The following is a 17,299-nucleotide window of genomic DNA, read 5'->3' as shown; positions in this document are numbered from 1 at the left end:
CTGCGGGGCTCTCACGGTAGCCATTTGGCTCCAGACCCCACCTCAGCCACGGAGCCATTTCTGTGTCTCAGCCTTAACCCAGAGCTTCCCACACCTTGATGCTCCCGGAGGGAGCACGTTGGGGATCCCCTGCTGGGGGAGGCAGCAGAAAGGGCTGGGAGCCACTGGGAGTGCTGGAGAGGGCACTGGGGACCCGTCCTCGGCCGCGCACGCTGGCGAAGATGCCCGGAGGGTGAAGGGTCAAGGCCCTGCTTGGGCTTTTCCCCTATGCCAAAGGTCTGCAGCAATTTTTAATGTAGAGAAATCATAGACATCGCCGCCAGACTGCAGGGTTTGGGCAGTGGAGGCTTGCCTTTGCTCATTTTCTTTATTTTCCAGACCAGTGCACAGGGGTTTGCTGTGTCCCACGGCTCAGCGTGGTTCCTGCCGGCGGCTTGTTGCGTATTTCCTCCGCTCGCTCTCCCTGTGCCATCAAATCCTTCCCTGGGTCTCCAGCCAGGGAACGAGCTGCAGCTAACTCCTGCCACCTGCTGCCTCCCTCCTCGCTCTTCACTTTCTTCTCATCCTGGTTTCTTTCCCAAAAAGCGCAGAGGGATGGAGGAGAGAGGCCGTGCCACGTCTGCGGCGCTCGTTCACGGGCAAAATAGGACAAAAAGGGGGCAATGCCCACCCTCTGGGGGGATAATTACAAAATCCTGACTAGCTGTCGCTGCTGCTAGGGGGATCCTGTGTTAGCTCGATGGCTGAGGACACGGTTGGCCAAGAGCTGGATCAGGCCCAAGGAAGGGGAAGGGGTGGCGATGCTTGGTCCTGAGACACCACAAATGCTGCCGAAATCTGGAAGGCTTCATGGGGCAGGAAGGCTGCTTCCTGGGGAGCTCTGTCTTGGCCAAGGTCTGACATCCCTGATATTTTCCAACCCAGGGCACTGGGCACTGGGGCTCCTTCACCTCGGGCCATGAAACATCCCCTGAAGGCACTAAAAATCCTACAGGACTTGGGTGGGAGCTCCTGTGCCCGATGGCTTTAGGCTGGCAGAGAGCTTCATGCTGAAAGAGGGGTAGGAGAGGGGAGAGGAAGGGGTTTGAACGTTTCCCACCACCTCGAGGCAGAGAAGCCATACAAGAACAGATTTCAGGTGCATCCCCTCCAGCCACTGCTGCTGTGCAGTCTTCTTTGCAATTTCCCTTTTTGCCAGCCTTGCCCTCTGCCTTTCTCCCTTCACTTTTACACTTTTTACAGCTTGCATTTTCCCTTTTCCTCCCCAAGTGTTTGCTGATGCCTGTCAGCAAACCGCCAGAAGCGGCTGTGCCCGGCGAAATGCTGAGGTTTACCTGGATGCTGTGTTTCCATTTGTGTCCGTAAGCTTAATGTTCATGACAGAGGAAATGTGTGATAAAATGGTTGGAGTAATCAGCATTAATTTTCTGAGTAGGTACAGATTAATTATCAGCTGGTAGTAGTTTGTGGACAGCATAGTTACAGCGCTGAGTTCCCTCTGATAATTATTTTGTGGGCAGAAATAAAATGCACTCAAGCAGTCGTTGGTAAAAGAGCAGATAAAAAAAAAAAAAGAAGAAGAAGAAAAGAAAAAGAAAAGAAATTAATTGAGGCAGGAGCTTTTGGCTCAATGGGATGAGCGGGGTCGCCAGCAGCAAAAATTGAGAGAGGAGGAATGGGAGCAGGGCAAGGGGAGCGCGAGGGCTCGGCTCCTGCTGCAGGACGGAGCCTCGGGCTTCCCAGCTGGAACAAGGTCCCAGGGTCCCAACCTGGCTCACACAGCGTGGCTGGGACCTGGTCACACATCTGGGGAGTGCATCAGGCAGGATTTCAAAGCCTTGCTCAAAAGGTGGAGGAGGGCAGCGTGGTGCTGCCAGTGTGTGGCTGTTCGATGCAGTGCCTTTAGTCCCCGTGAGGTTTGCAAGGAGTGGGGTGAGATTTTGGCACATGTGGCTCGTGCGCACTGTGCAGCCATGGGGAGAGCTGCGGAGCCCGGCACTGGTGCTCGGCTGCTGCAGGCTGAGAGCACGTGCAGGGGACAGGGCAGTGAACTCAGGGGAGAAAGCTCAAGGGTAAATGCTGGATCTTAATGCAGAGCCCTGCTGGCACGCAATGGAAATACAGCGGTGGGAGGCTGCAGTGAAGGCAACGCTGCATCTTCTGCACTGCACGAGGCAGCCGGAGTGACAAAAAATGGCTTTTGGTAGGCACGTGTGACACGCTCTGTGCTTTCTTTGCAGCTTCGACGTGGAAAATGGCCCGTCCCCAGGTCGCAGCCCGCTGGACCCGCAGGCCAGCTCCTCCTCGGGGCTGGTGCTGCACACCGCCTTCCCGGGGCACAGCCAGCGCAGGGAGTCCTTCCTCTACCGCTCGGACAGCGACTACGACTTGTCACCAAAGACAATGTCCAGGAACTCCTCTCTCCCGAGTGAACAGTAAGCACAAACTCAGCTCACCTTGTGTTTCACAGCGAACGGGAGCTCTGCCTGGCTTGTCGTGGCTCCCACATTTCACAGCCCTAGCGCCTGAGACAGGTGCTCTCACAGCCTGCCAAGGCACGACAGCCTTTTTCCCATCGCATCCTCCAAATCACACAGAATCACAGGATTTCTAGGTTGGAAGAGACCTCAAGATCATCGAGTCCAACCTCTGACCTAACGCTAACAGTCCCCACTAAACCATATCCCTAAGCTCTACATCTAAACGTCTTTTGAAGACTTCCAGGGATGGTGACTCCACCACTTCCCTGGGCCGCCTGTTCCAATGCCTCACAACCCTTTCAGTGAAGAAGTTCTTCCTAACATTTCTCCATAATCCAGTAGAAGAGCTTTCAAAGCCGTGCTGTGAGCTGCAAGGGGATGTGTGCCTGTGCCCTCCTGCACTTGTTTTTCTCCGTTCAGCTCTCACCGTGCGTTCTCGGTGCCTGGTTAACATCACCGCACGCCATGAGCCTGAAAAACAGAAATATGACTGTACGCATATTTACAGCGTTCCTCTTCTCCGTCCCCTTTTCTGTCATGAGTTGTTTGCTAGAACTGAGTGAAAAATAAAGCAGAAAGCCGAGCCAGATGGTTGGCTTGAGAGGATCAATATAACTCAGCGCACAAAGCTTAAACGAATGGCCTGGATTTGCAGCCCTTTGTTTTAAAAGGCAGTTTAAAGTTTTAAAGTGACCATTAAGCCATAAAAAAGTGCTCGTAAAAACACTTGGCTGTTAAGAAGGCCCTACAGGTTTTGCTGTGAAGTAGAAATCTAGGTAGCAGCAGGCTCCATTATGAGTTCCCCTGGAAGAGAGCATCCCTCCGTGCAGCCAGCGCACCGCCTCTCCCTGCCTTCCAGCCACGGTCAGGTCAGCCCCTCGCAGCAGGAGCTCGGCCCACTCTGCGCTCAGTTTGGGAAAAATAGATCCCTTTGTACGGGATTTATCACACAGACACAAGAGCTTTGTGCGCTACTGCCAAGAAAAATCCTTCCTCTTGATGGTGACGGTGGCCGTGTGTTTTTCTCAGAACTTGCGCTCACATCTTCCATGATGAAAACGGCCGGGCGAAAGCCGGTGTTTGAATAACATTAAAGACTGTGACACAAACCAACAAAAGCCAGGAAATTCAAAGCCGACCTTTACCCAGGCCGTGGTGGTTTTTTCCACCGCGGTGTGAGTGTGCTGCCTTCGCTTTGAATTTCCTGGCTTTTATTGCGTTACCAATCCAGCCGGGCTGCTTGTCGTCCCTGGATGTGCCCGGCGAGCCGAGGCCTTCCCAGCGCTGTCATTTTGGTGTGGTGTCACACAGGGAAAGGCTGCAGGGGCTGAAGGCTGTGTTCTGGGTGCAGGCCCCCCTCTGAAACACTCCTTGGGGTGACTGAAGCGTTGCTTGGGGTACAAATTCATCACAAGAGTGCTCGGGGCTGGGGTTGGGTACGAGCCCGTGGCCCGGCGGCGCGCATCAGTGCCCTGCTCCGGTAAACGGGTCTGGCACAGGGTCCCTGTCCCCGCAGCGTGCCTGACCCAGCCGTGTTCTTGTTTCCCCCAGGCACGGCGATGACCTGATCGTCACACCTTTCGCCCAGGTGAGTCGGGAGCCCGCTGCCTCGCGCCGGCCGGGGACGCGTTGGGTGGGAGAAGCGCTGACGCCTGCTTCTGCTCGCCCTAGGTGCTGGCGAGCTTGAGGAGCGTCAGGAACAACTTCACGCTGCTGACCAACCTGCACGGGACGGCCAACAAGTAAGCACAAACTTCTCCGAGCCGTGCAGGACCAGGGTAGGGGCTGGGGCCGCCGCTGGTCCCTCTCTGCCCACCTGAGGGCGCCCAGAGGCAGGGGCTGCGCTGGGAGCCTGGGGGCCGCACGATGAGGGTGTGAGGGGGTGCGAGGGGCTGTGCTGTGCCCCCCGAGCACAAAACCGCTCCCTTTTGGGCTTCTTCAGCCATCCAGCTCAACCCGGGGTGCTGCCTTGTGCTGCCTCAGGTGTTCCCCAGGAGCACGGGCACCGGGAGGAGAGGCTGGAGGTGGATGGTGACGCCTGGGCTGGCCGTGGTGGCACCGCACGGGCACAGCCACCCTGCCCATGCCACCGTCAGGTCCACGCGGTGTCCCGTAGCAGCAGAGACACCAAATGGGTCTGAACTTGATGGCTTCTTTCACACTGAACAGGAGAAACCCCGAAACAGGAGAAGCAAACTCCACCATCACAACCCCCGCTTCCCCTTGGCCATTCACAGCGCACCAGCTGTCATCATTTTCTGCCTTGCTTTGCCCCCGGAGAGCCTTTCTGCCCCAAACCAGCATCGCTCATCCCTGCAGATGTCCTGCCCTGAGATCGGTGGCATCTCCTGCTCCTGCACCACGCACACCACTTTGTGTCTGCCGGCACCGTCCTGCGCTCCACGCACGGCCCGGCGTTTGGTTTGGGCGTGAGGTTTTTCCTCCCGTTGATTGCTGTTGGCGAGTTTTGATCGGAAACCGAGCGCCGCATTCCAAGATGGAGGTTAATAGAAAAACAGATGGCTGAAAAAATAGATCCGTTTTTTTTGTTGTTGTTGTTGTTGTTGTTTTTCCGCTTGGCTTTTCTGAATAGTTGAAGCATTTCGTTCCTAACGAGGAATCTGAAATTGGACGGGGCCGGAAGGAAGCGAGGGCGTAACCTGTAGGACACAGAGGCATCTCGCAGTGTCCTTGTGAAAACATTCCCAGATTTGATTGAGGTGTAAAGTCATTTGCCCAGCCAAAGTAAAAGTCATTAAATGCTTAAGCCATTATGTGCCAAACAGCCAAGTCCGTGGCGGAATGTGCTTCCAGGCGCTGCGGAGCTTCCCGCACAGTTTCCAAACAGCTCTGCTGGGTTACGGCCGTGCTGCCAGCTCATGATTTTATCATATGTCTCATGATATGTGGTATTTTTCTTAAACTTCTGCTCTGGGGATCATGAGAATCGCAGCTTTTCTTTAACCCTTCCTCGCCCCTTTTTTTTTCCTCCTCCTCCACCCCCTCTGTCCTGAGAAGGAGAAAGAGGATGCTGTCCCACTTATTTACATGCTGGAAAATCTGAATCTTAAGGACTGGGAAAAAAAAAAGAAAAAGAAAAAGAAAAACAACAATGAAAAACAAGAACTCTTTATTTTTTTGGACTTTAACATCGGGGTTTTTAAGACAGTTTCCTGCCTGGAAAAGAGGAGAGTGTGATGAATGGTTTCGGAGTGCCTGAGTTTGGCAGATGCGGCCGAGGACACGGTCAGAAAGCATCCGGTGCCAGCTCCCCGAGATGCCCGTCGGCAAGGAAGAAGGAGTGGGAGGCAGGAGCCACGTGCACGTGGTGACCCAGAAGGGGCAGTGGCATCGAGACGCAGATCTCCGGGGCTCCTCTGCCAGCTCTGCAAACCAGGATGGGCCCAGCCGGCCGTAACTCGAGGGTGCTGGGTGCGGTGCCGTGCCCTGTTCAGGCTCCGACACGGGGAATACCCTTCCGAGTATGATTTCACCCCTCCCTGCCCCCCGAAGGCACGTCTGAGCACCTCGGCGCGGTGCTGGAGGTACCTGGAGCACGGCTCTCCAGACGCTGCAAGCGCCGCAGCCGCAGCGCGGTGTCCCCGCCGAGGAGTTTCTGTTTTCCAAAGATTTCAAGATTCGGATTTTCAAAGGCTCAGCACGGGCAGGTCGGGGCAGGCTTTTTAGAAAAGTCAGCATCCAACGTGCTGGGCTGAGCCCTTCGAAGAATCTGTGGCCCGTGGTTCCCTCCAGAAAAGCCGAGCCCTTGAGATCCCACCCCAAAGGCGAGTGCTGTGGCCGTGGGGCCGCCGCTCGCTGCAGCCCCGCTCGCCCTCGCCCTGCCGGCAGGTTGGGAAGCCAGGAGCGAGGTTTTGGAGCAGGACCCTCGCTGCCTTACTCAAACACGGAGCTTACCTGGCTAGCGAGGCCTTCCTGGAGCACTTCTGAAGAACCCCCTGGAGCTACGAGTGCAGCAGAATTGAGCTGCTCGCTTGCTTTGATTTGAGCTTCAAAGGAGAGCTGGCAAATAATGGATGTTTCGGTTCAGTGGCTGACTCAAAAAATTGGGGTTAGGAGGTTGCCTAAGAGAGAGCAGGGGGAAATCCGGCTTCAGTTAAAACATATCAGAAACTTCTTGGGGAGGAAAAGCGCCAAGTTTCACTTCTGGTCAGCCTGAAATACCACGTTCAATCCCAAATGAAGCATTTTTGGTTTTGCGTTAACTCCTTTTAACTTCTTTTTTTTTAAAAAAACTCTGTTTTTTATAGGTAAACTATGGTTTCAATGTGAAAAATTAACCGTACTGTTTGGCGAATGTCACAATGAAATCATCTGACGTTTGGATAAATACTGCTCCATTTTTCCAGTCAAACCTGCTTGCTAAACTTGAGCTGATTTTTCAGATAGCGCTTGGTCCTTCTGAAATCCAGAGTTTCCCCATGAAATTGTTGCTCCTAGTCAAGAAATGTCATTCAGCTTGGTTTTAGAGCTTGCACTAGTGACTACAGTGTCTCCTTATTTACTTCCAGGTGCAACTCAAGCTGTTAAATCCTAATTTAAAGCTTTATACCTATATTGGTATAACAATTGACATTACTTCAGGGTCCAGTCCAGACTTTGTTGTCTTTCAGCCTTGATTCTGGGACCCAGCGAGCCCTTCAATCACAGAAACTGGCCCTTGCTGACCTCCGGGCATGTTTTGACCACGAAGCTGCCAAGGCAGCGTGGGATGCTGGCACATCTTTCCTGAGATACGCTCTTTCTAGCATGTGTGTGTGCTTAGGACACATTTGGGTTTTTCTAACAGATATATTGATATTGCTCATTAGCTGCCAAGCCATTTGAAAGTGGTCTGGCTTCTTTGCAGGCATGGAAAAGGGCTTCTAGCTCCAGGAATTGACAGCAGCAGTACTTGAAGAGTTAAAATAAAGCCTATTTATAGAGTATTCTTTATCCCTTTTAGGAGATCTCCTGCAACGAGTCAGCCACCTGTCTCCAGAGTTAACCTACAAGGTAGGTGTGTGACTTTTTGATAACCAGGGCCAAACGAAGAGGAAGGCTGATTGCACATCGTTTCACTCAGGGCTGCTTCCCTGCTCCCCCAGCCCAGCTCAGCCCTGGGCTTCCAGTGCTGCTTCTGGTTGACTCGTGCGAAACCAACACGGGAGAACCATCAGGCCCAGATTGTTGTTATTGTAATCGTTTGGGGTTTGTGTTTATCCTTGTGTGTTAGCATAAAAGGCGAACATGATTTTGGTTTGATAGTCATGGCCACAGTGACTGCTGCTCTTCTGAGTCCCTGTGCTGCGCAGGCCTGGACAAGCAGCAGCCTACAAGCCTCGAACAGGCTCAGACACAGCTGTATTCCTTATCCTGTTTATTTCAGTTGTTAGCATGTGCTCTATGTAAAAATTGCAATCTCAAAAACCTCTCTCAGGTGAAACTTCCTCCGCTTTTATTAGGCTGCCCTAGAATGGCTTTTTTTTTTTTGTTTGTTACGATGTTTGTTTGTGCTCTTTTGAAACCTGCATTTAGCAAGAGAGCAGCAGTCAGTAAGGGGGGCTGATCGCATCGTCTTCCCTGCCTGTTCCCTTTCTGTGGGCTGTGTCCCCCTGTCACCTTGTCCTCATCCCTGTCTCGGGTCAGGGACTGCAGCAAACGCCCAGGTTCGGCTTTAGCCAGGGAGGTGAATAACCCCGAGCAAAGGGTCTGGACACACTGTGTGCAGCTCGTGGTCCTGAGTGCTTGTGGGACCCCTCTCAGGATCCGAGCTGGTCCTGCTGACGCTAATTTAAATGTTACTCCCACAGAGAAGGAGCTGAGATTTGGAGGAGTGCTTGTGTGTAAGGTTTAATCTCAGCCTCTCTTATAATTCAGCGCTAGGAGGGACTAGTAAAATTTAATTATTACAGCGTGTGAAGCCTGGAGAACTATCATTTCCTCTCATGCTGGGTATTATTTACTGTCTGGGGACACGTACAGCACAGGAGGCTTCTGGGTTAGATTCCTCAAAAAGAGTTGCTGGAGTGTGGAAAATCTCAGATGCAGAAAGAGACCAGGACAATGCGAGCTTCAGCTCCTCCTTCACGCACTGTCTTGTGAGCAGCATCGAGTCGGGGCTAGCAGGAATGCAACTCGTCACTTTATTTCAAGATCTGTTTTAGCAAGACTTTGCTTCTGTGGCCTAGGTAAAAGAATTCACGGAAAATTTCATAACCTTTGCATGGATCTGTTTATATAGGCTGCAGGATCTGATAACAGGGAGATAATTCCCTTCCAGGAATTTTTTTGATTAATTTTCTTAGCACTTTCTGTGGAAACGGTAGCTTTCTGCTTTTTAACGCTTTGTGGACATTTTTCTACATTTCTGAGGACGTAGCAGTAGCTCCTACCACTGGGGATAGGTGAAAATTTCAGCTCCCTGTTTGACTGAAGGGTCTGGCACTTGTCGGGGAAGTTTTGGGTTACTCTGGAAAGCTCAGAAAGAGAAAGCAACTGAGCAGAATCCAACTTTTAGCATTTTTAACCAAGCCCTTGTGATCCTGACTCTTGATTTTCAGTGTTTCAGCGCTCTGTGGACAGGTCTGTCTAAATAAACTGCATTAACATCCGACCTGAGGTGTGAAAAAAGCAAATGCCCAGCGGTTACGAGGCTTGGAGCTGACAGAGGGGACGCTCCTCGTCCTGCTCCCAGGTGAGGCCAGCTGAGGAAGCAGTGAAGGCCACGTGCTTTCTAAGGAAGCTTCCACTGAAATGCAGAAAGAGCAAAGATTTATAAGGGATTTTTTTCTTTTTTTTCGGTGTGTGCAGTTTTTTTCTTTTCCCCTAGATGGCTTCTGATTTGGAAATTAGGAAAAGAGGGAGAGCTTTTCCTATCGGAACACTCCCACTGCTGTGCCAGCGGCTCCTGTGTCTGAAAGGGTGCCGAGTGTTTGTCCCGAAAGTTTTGGAGAAGGAAACAGCAATGTTTGGATTGGGACTAGGCTGTGTTACATCCTTCTAGATGAAACAATGTGTTTCGAGATGAGATGTGTTTATGTTCCCTAGACGGGTGAGCCGGCAAAGCTCGGTCTTTTATTTTAGCTCTCCCGTGTCACGCATTGATTCACAGATCTACCACCATCAATTGACATCAGTATGAGCACCTCGTATATGTCTCCTTTTATTTGTCATTAGCGGAGTGATTTATATCCTGTTATGAAAAGTACAGAACTCGGGGTTTGCAGCGAACTGGCATACATTAATAAAATTACCCTGGAGGGAGACAAATTGCATTCAGCGTTTGCACTGGAAGTAATTCGCGCCAGCTGTTTACTCCGGCGGAATATTACGGGATTTGTCAGTTGTTTGAAAAAGAGAGGAGCCAAACCCACGGCTCGTGTGCTCCCGAGGAGTTGCATCACTCAGGACCCAGGCCCATGGTGAAATGAATGAGCTGTGTCGAAATCGTGAAATTCCTCTTCTTTTTGCTTTCATTTTCTCGCAACCGTGAAAAATTCTGGTCAGGTTTTTCATGGGACAGAGGGCTTTCAAAGCCGATCCTGATGTCAGTGTAGATTTCAGAGCTTTCTTAACCTTATAACCACAGCCATAAAAGGAAGAGGAATATGCATTGGACATCCTGTGTTTTGTCCTTGGTATCAGCTTAAGTAAATCTGGCAGATTTTTCCTGTTATTTTGTTATAAGCGCAGATCACAGGAACAAACAAAATTGCTTTTATGAATTAACTGAGAAGCCATAACGTGGAAATATGAAGCTGTAGCAAAAAGTACATAAATCCTTAATTAGCTCATGTACTTCACAGCTGGGGAGGATAATGGGGATTGGCAGGGCCGTGAGGTTCCTGAGCAGTCCGTGGCACCGCGCAGTGCCGTCGTGCAGTGCCAGCGTTGGGAGCAGCTGCCAGCCCGCTACCTCTTCTGGTGTTACAGCAACAAAAGGTATAAAACCATCGTCATGCACATGTCTGTGATGCTTCCTTCTCATATATTCCTTTTTTTTTTAATGTGGGCTCTGCCACAGCTCCTTGCTTTGACCTCTGCGCTCCCTCAGTCTCAGTGCCCGCTCCCCGCGGTTCAGCTCCCTCCGCCCCTGGTAGCAGTGAAAGCTTCAGCTCCTGCCCGGTTAACTCAGCCAAGAAAGTCTGTAACCAGCAACAAGTCTGCCAGTTCCTGCTTATTTCTGTTCCTTCCTCCATATTTATTTTCGTTGCTGATCCTGATTTCCTCCAAACTAAATCATCTGCCACTGGCAGCCACGTTCAGCACAAGCCTCTCGTTCTTCCACCCGGTTTAGTGCCATCTTTTCTCCATCTGTTTTGTTTCCTTTGTGTTTTTTTTTTTTTTTTTTTTTTTTTTTCCAGTTTCATTTCCTTTGTGCTTTTCCCAGTACTTTTTCCTACCATCCTGTTTACCAGCATGGGATCCCACTGTTTGCTTAATCCCAGTACCAAAGCCTCAGCATCACCGCGCGGTGGTGGCTGTGGGCCTGGTTTCATGCCTGGCTTGCCCAAAGCAGCCCAGGCTCTTCAGGGCATCCCCTCCACCTTCACCTTCACCATAAAAGGCCCCTCATTTCCCACGTGTGTGTAAAAGGCCCCTGATTCCTGGCGGGCACTGCTGCCCTAATGAATCTGGGGCCGTAGAGGAAACACCGCACCGATGGGGATGCCAGGAGGAGCGAGAAGCCACTGCTGGATTCCCAAGGGGTTTGGGGAGAAGTGGCCCAGTTCTGCTGGCAGATGGGTACCCAGCAGACAGCACTGGTCATTTTCCCCCAGCACAGGTCATTTTTTCACCAGCACGGGTCATTTTCCCCCAGCATTTCTCTCGGGAGGCTGGGACAGTGCCCACGGAGTGCTGTGCGCGGGTCCCCTACACGGTGTCCTCCCTGCGGCCCTGGGGGGGTTGCAGAAACTTCTCCCAGGAGCAGGCAGCCAAGTGCCCCTCGGATACTTTCAACACTGAATAATTACCGTATGTCCTCACAATTAATTATATACCTAGCAATATAGTATAGCTGATCGGCTTTGCAACCCGAGGCTTCGGGGGGTGTAGCGCTTTGGGATATGTCACACACCGGCTTTTCAGGGCTCAGGGGATTAAAGCTTTGTTAAAATTCCTCTCTGGGGGTGGGAGTGAAAGATTGGTATTTTTCTTGCTTGTGCCTCAGTCTCTGCTTCCCTGCTCATCCGCACGTTTGTCTGCACTTCTCACATGCCTTTACACGAACTCAAAACTCGTACTCTTTCATTTTTTATGTGGGTGTAAGACGTACACAGACTCGTGCACGAACATTTGTATAAAGCATAAACAAAAGACTGGATAAAGCTGGTGCTCGTGCTAATGAGAGCCCCGACTTTCTGGAGGAGTTCAGAAGCCCTGTGCATCAAAGTTACAAATATCTATAAATCCCGTGTAATTAGCGTGGAGCTGGTGCTCTTGCACCAGACTTCCTCTGCTCGGCGTGCGGACAATGGCTCTGGGCATCTACAAAATAGATGATTCATCCCGAAATTCTGTTCTCGTGGTTTGCTCGGCCGGGAGTTTGGCTGAGGACTGCAAGATGGGGACTGTAGATTTGGGGGCAGCTTGTGCAAGTCTCTGCCGTGCTTTAGGCTTTCAGCAAGGGTGCGAGAGGAGCCGCACACCGCCGGGGAGCCGCGCCAGGAGTAACCGATGGCGCACCGCGCGGCAGCGGGGCCGGGAGCTTATCTGGAAAGGCTGCTGCTAAGGGCTGCGGTGCCCTGGTGATGCAGATGGTTTGGAAAGCAGCAAAACGGCCGAAGACATCAGATAGATAGCAGCTGAGTGACGCCACCGAGTAAAACGAGGGCTGTTGAACAAAGGGGTGACGCGGGCTGCTGGGGGAAATGAGAAGCGTGTTTCGCGTTTCGGAGCGAGCCCTAAGAGCTACCTGCAGGAAAAGGCCCGCTGTCGGGGGGCTGATCCCCGCTCGGCGGGGGCAGTTCATTCCCACGGCGAGTCCGTTTCGTGTGTTGCTCCTGCCTGCGAACACACACCCCCTGAAAGTTGGACTCATGCATCTTAGTAAGTATTTCAGTTATGCTATTGACGTCAATGCAGTCATTAAATAGATTGCCGGCCCTCCCATCAGCAAACCTGTGCCAAAGACCTAGAGGCAGACACATTTTAAAAGAGGAACATCAGGTTTTCTTTTAGCAATTGGAGGGAATAAGGGAAAAGTTTATTCTGAAATCACCGTGCTTTGCAATACTACCAGTTTTTTTGTGTTTTTTTTTCTTTTTTTTTTCCTTAATTTCCTGAGGCTTGTTCTCTGCAAAGATAATGGCAGCATTTTATTTAGCACGCTGTCGCTGCCTTACTGTGCACATAAACTCCAAATGAGGCTAAAGAGTAGTTTTTTGTGATCAACTCCCAGCTGAAAAACGACACCCGTTTTAGGTCTCCCGGCTAGATTTATTCGTGTATCAAGTAACAGAGGGTATTCAGGCAAACCTGCTTAGCCTTTTGACTCCCGAAATTCTGCGAGGGCTGATTTCATGACATCTAGATAAGAAAATAGCCGTCGTTTCTCCTCGGCAGGCTCTGAAGACACACAAGCTAATCACGGCTCCATAGCAACAGATGAAAACTGTTTTTCCCCTCCGCCCCACCTGTGGATGTCACATGAAGATGCTACACGTGCTGCTGCCATCAGGAGCCTGTCACTCCCCGGGGCCCAGCTGCCACCGGCGGGTGCCAGCGGGACTCCCCGCGTGCTCCTGCGCTGCTCCGGGCTCTGCGGGCTGGGCTCCGAGCTCCTGGCCCTGCCGGGGCACCCACGGCCCCGTGCCACCTCTGCTGCTCCCGGCCCCGTGCTGGGAATGGCCCCGGCCGTCGGCGGTGAGCTGGGGAGCTGAGGACATGAGCAAGGGGCACCCTCACGCATTGGAGGGAGCAGCCGTCCCTTGGCGAGATCAGCAGGTATGTCGGGATCGGCTGCAGAGTTTAGGAGCCGAAACACTGGTTTTTGGTCGAGGTGGTCATCCCGCTGGCGATCCCACACTTTGTTCTGTAGCATAAAGCCATAAAAGCAGCCGTAGGTTATTGAAATGGCTGCTGGCTGGTTTCTTTGTGAATGACCCAGCCAAGTGCGAAGCCAAGGTGGCAACGAAGAGGTCTTCGTAGCGGCGTGCTTGCGTTGTGTCCCCACGTTCACTCTGCTCTTTAAACACAGGTCAAGCCCTGCAAGCCCTGCATTGCTTCCCTCAGCTCCCATTCGGGCGGGATTGCTTAAGGCCTCCGTGAAGACAATAAGGCTTTGCCATGGCTAATATCGGGGTTGATAAAATCTGTGTTTCTTTTGTTTTCTGCACAGAACGATGATAGTGGTTGTGGGTGCGATTTTGACATCGCGGTCCTCAATGCACTGAATCAGTTCCATATGAGTTTGAGAAATATGTACTTGGACTGTGAAAAAAAAAAAAGAAAGAAACACAAACCAAAACAAACAAAAGCACCCAAACCAAACTGCTGGCAGGCGGAGTTATTTTTTTAGGTTGCGGGGCACAGCTTGTGCATGCCTTAGTGATGAATAGGGTTCTTCATTGTCCCACTGCTCCCAGCCCCTTCAGCTTCCATGTCATCGGCATTTTCCAGCTAGTGAGAGCTGAAACGGGCTCCCGACAGCACCCATGGCTCATCCCCGCAGCAGCTATATATAAGTTTCTCCTTCCTCCCCCGAGGTTGAGCTCAGTGCTGCAGCATTGTGTCCCGGACACAGCTGGCAATGGGAGTGTGAGAGGCTGCATCTGAGGATCTGTGCCGAGACTTTCCCAGGGTAATGCACCGCACACGTCCCGGAGGCAGCAGCCTGTCCTTGGGCAGTCCCCATGCTCAAAGCTGCGTCCTCCTGCGGGATCTGATTCCGAGCGTAAGTCGCCTTTTTGTTGTGTTTTACAAAGTGAGCGTTTCTGACTCTGTCTTGTGATTGTCAGCAGCCCAAGCTTTTGGTCCGTGGCCGGGCAAACGCTCCCGCTGAGCGTTTGATACTTATCAGTCCTGGTGGCAGCAGTTTCCAGCTCGTAGGGACGCGAGAGGGCAAAGCGCCGGCCTCGGCGGACAGGGTTTGGATCTGCCTGGTGTCCTCAGCGGGGTAAACACTTTGCCACCAAAGCTAACTGCACGGGATAGCATAGCAATTGTAAAGATTGAAAAGAAAAGAGCTTTTTAAAGCTTTTTTAAAAGTTTTTTAAAGCCTCCGAGCTGTGGTTCAGACTCGGGGGTCCCCCCATGGCAGCACCAAGCAATGACCCCCCCCCGGCTGCCTGCAGCCTTCAGGTCACCCAGAAATGTGGGTGTTATTGCCAGTGACTTTTCATTTCCTGATCGACTGAAGCAGATTTGTATAGCTGAGCGTGTTATGCCTATTAATACGGGCATAATGGCATTGTGCAACGGGTAAGGAATGTTACGGCAATAGTTAATGAAACGTGTTAGTGTAATATTGTTTTCTCTCCGAGAAGTGTCTGTGAATGACAGCCTTAAGTATTGTATAATTGGGATGCTTTTTTGACAGAAAGGAAACAACTGTTAATTATTTATGGTTATTAATAAAACATGCTAGGTTCTTAAGTTAATTCAGTTCACTGGAAAAATATGTACGCTTGCAAAGATTTACATTTTTAAGCGGTGAACTTTAAAAAGCATCTAAACACGTCCCTCTGGGATATATTTTCATGTCTAAAGGTATCGTTGATTGACTTGGTCGTGCGTTCAGGCATTTAATCAGTTTAGGAATTCAAAATGAAAAAAAAAAAAACAACATGCAAAACCTGGCAATGCATTGATTTGCTAATTAATGCCTTTTGGTTTCGTGTTCAGTACTGGGCCTGGCAGAGGCCAGAGGCAAAGAGCCTTTCATCAGCCATAAGGGGCGTAGGGTCTGACCCAAGGTTAGATGTCTGTTATTTGGGTTTTGCTGTTTACTAAGAGCCACAATCGGTGGCCATTATTAAGTACCGAATACTGATGTGGTTAATTTATTTTTTTTTAAAAGCTCTGCTTTCTGATATAGATATTCTAGTGTAAATACCCTGCTGTCATAAGCATAGCTTTGCAAGAGGAAACCAAACGTCTGTGCAGATGAAAACTCCTCTAGCACACCTCCAGACTCTTCAAAAACTTCCCCAAACAGACGTTTTCGCATCGTGCCCAGGAGACTCTGAATCCCAAGGCTGCTTTGGCTCCAGCTTCCCAGGCCTTAGAGCATGCTCCAGACACCCCAATGGTTTCGGTTAAGATGAACTGAATCCAGCTCGGCCCTTCGTGCTGCAGGCATGTGTTCAGGGAGGCTTTACAAGCGCAGCACTTAATACCAAAATGGCTCGGAAATGTCACATTTTACAACCAACGTATTTTTCTTCAAATGCCGCGCATTAGGCTGATGAAAGCAGGACACAGCAATTGTTGGCTTCTCTGAAAAAGCAGCGTGCTCTTCCGAGAAGCAGAGGAGCCAGCCTGGCCTCCTGCTCCTGATCTGAGCTATGTGGTGGCCCTGCTGCGATGGGCACCGGCAGCGTGCACTGGGACAGCCCTCAGGGACTGGTGTGAATGGGCTGAGCACGGCCCGGGGCCGGTCCCGTTAGCAGAAACCCAAATAAACACTCACAAGCTGAGGATGCACTAGGGAGTAAAGGTGTGCAGGCTGTCGCTCATGGATTTTGCTAACTTTTGGTGTTTGGGCAGGGCTGTCCTTCCCTTCTTCCCAAAGCTGCTTCTGGAAGAGGAGAAATCCAGACCCAAGTTTCCAGCCTAACCGGAGCGTCTGCTGTTTTAGCAGTAATTCTTTACGGGACGTGGTCCACGTCCAGATCCTAGTCAGATCGTTAGCTGGGCCTTCTCCTTGATTCACGTTTTTTTGGGCAGGATATTTCCCGAAATTCCTGATGCCTGAATGTCACCAACTGTCAGCGGCTTCCTGGGCTTCAACGCTATCGTGTGAAACTCCTAAATATTTCCATCTATGTGCAGCGGGAACCCAGGTATAAGCCAGGAGCTCGTTAATCACACTTTATAGATCAGGAGCCACAGGCCTGGCACGGGGAGGAGATGCTCCTCGCACCACATTTTTCAGCAGCAGCTGCTCGCTCTGAGCCGGCGTTTGTAACACGTCCAAATGTGGTCAATTTAGTGTGCCGCTAGAATGCCTTTTATTGCAAATTGCCTTAAATGGAAAGCCCCGGGCAGCTGAAAATCAGATGTTTCGCAGAAATTGTATGAATTTCACTGAACTTATGACACAGAATTAATTACTTCAGAGAAGTAGCGTGAGTTACAGCGCCGAGACCTCGGCCAAGGCTAACGTGGGGTGCCTCTGCTATGCTGCTGGATGAAAGAAATCCTGAAAGGTGCCACATTGCACAGAACTAAAGCAGCAACCACTGGAATAATTTGCTGTAGGTCAACCCCCATCTGACCTTCAGTGGGGGCATTTCAATTTTCATGTCCATTTAATCTGGTATTTTAACTGAGGTTGTTAATAAGGTGCCATTAGCGTCGCTGACATTTTGATTTCCTCGTATTTGGCTTGAGAAGATTACATAGCTATGTTTTGAGGGCCTTAAATAAATATATTCTGAGGGTCTTAAATAATATAATTTGAGAGGGGAAGGCCATCCTTACCTGCTATAGCAATTTGGCAAGCACTTGTGCTTCGAGGGCTGCCTGTTGGTGCTGGCTTGGAGTTTATCCTCCCTCTGCCCTTCGGGGCAGCTTTCTGATGGCTCAGCCCAAGCACCAGGGCCTGATCCAGGTCAGCACCGAGACCTCAGACTCGAGGAAAGTAGTCCTGCGGG

General features: G+C 51.1%; 1 protein-coding gene across 3 annotated transcripts in view; it reads left to right on the top strand.

Annotated features, from left to right (window-relative positions):
* The window catches only part of PDE4B (phosphodiesterase 4B), a gene marked incomplete at its 5' end in the record, with an annotated part of 153,636 nt that overhangs the window by 92,972 nt on the left and 43,365 nt on the right, over positions 1-17,299 (top strand). For 2 of the 3 annotated variants that reach the window (XM_084291193.1, XM_084291194.1), the window contains 4 exons: positions 2,241-2,435; positions 4,032-4,068; positions 4,152-4,222; positions 7,444-7,493. In XM_084291193.1, the coding sequence (XP_084147319.1) occupies positions 2,241-2,435; positions 4,032-4,068; positions 4,152-4,222; positions 7,444-7,493 (353 nt within the window). Of the gene's footprint in view, positions 1-2,240; positions 2,436-4,031; positions 4,069-4,151; positions 4,223-7,443; positions 7,498-17,299 lie in introns of all 3 variants that reach the window. The other variant, XM_084291192.1, reaches the window with a different exon arrangement.

The sequence above is a fragment of the Netta rufina genome (genome assembly GCF_964035555.1).
Source record: "Netta rufina genome assembly, chromosome: 8".
NCBI lineage: Eukaryota > Metazoa > Chordata > Aves > Anseriformes > Anatidae > Netta > Netta rufina.
This window is presented reverse-complemented; position numbering and strand designations above follow the sequence as displayed.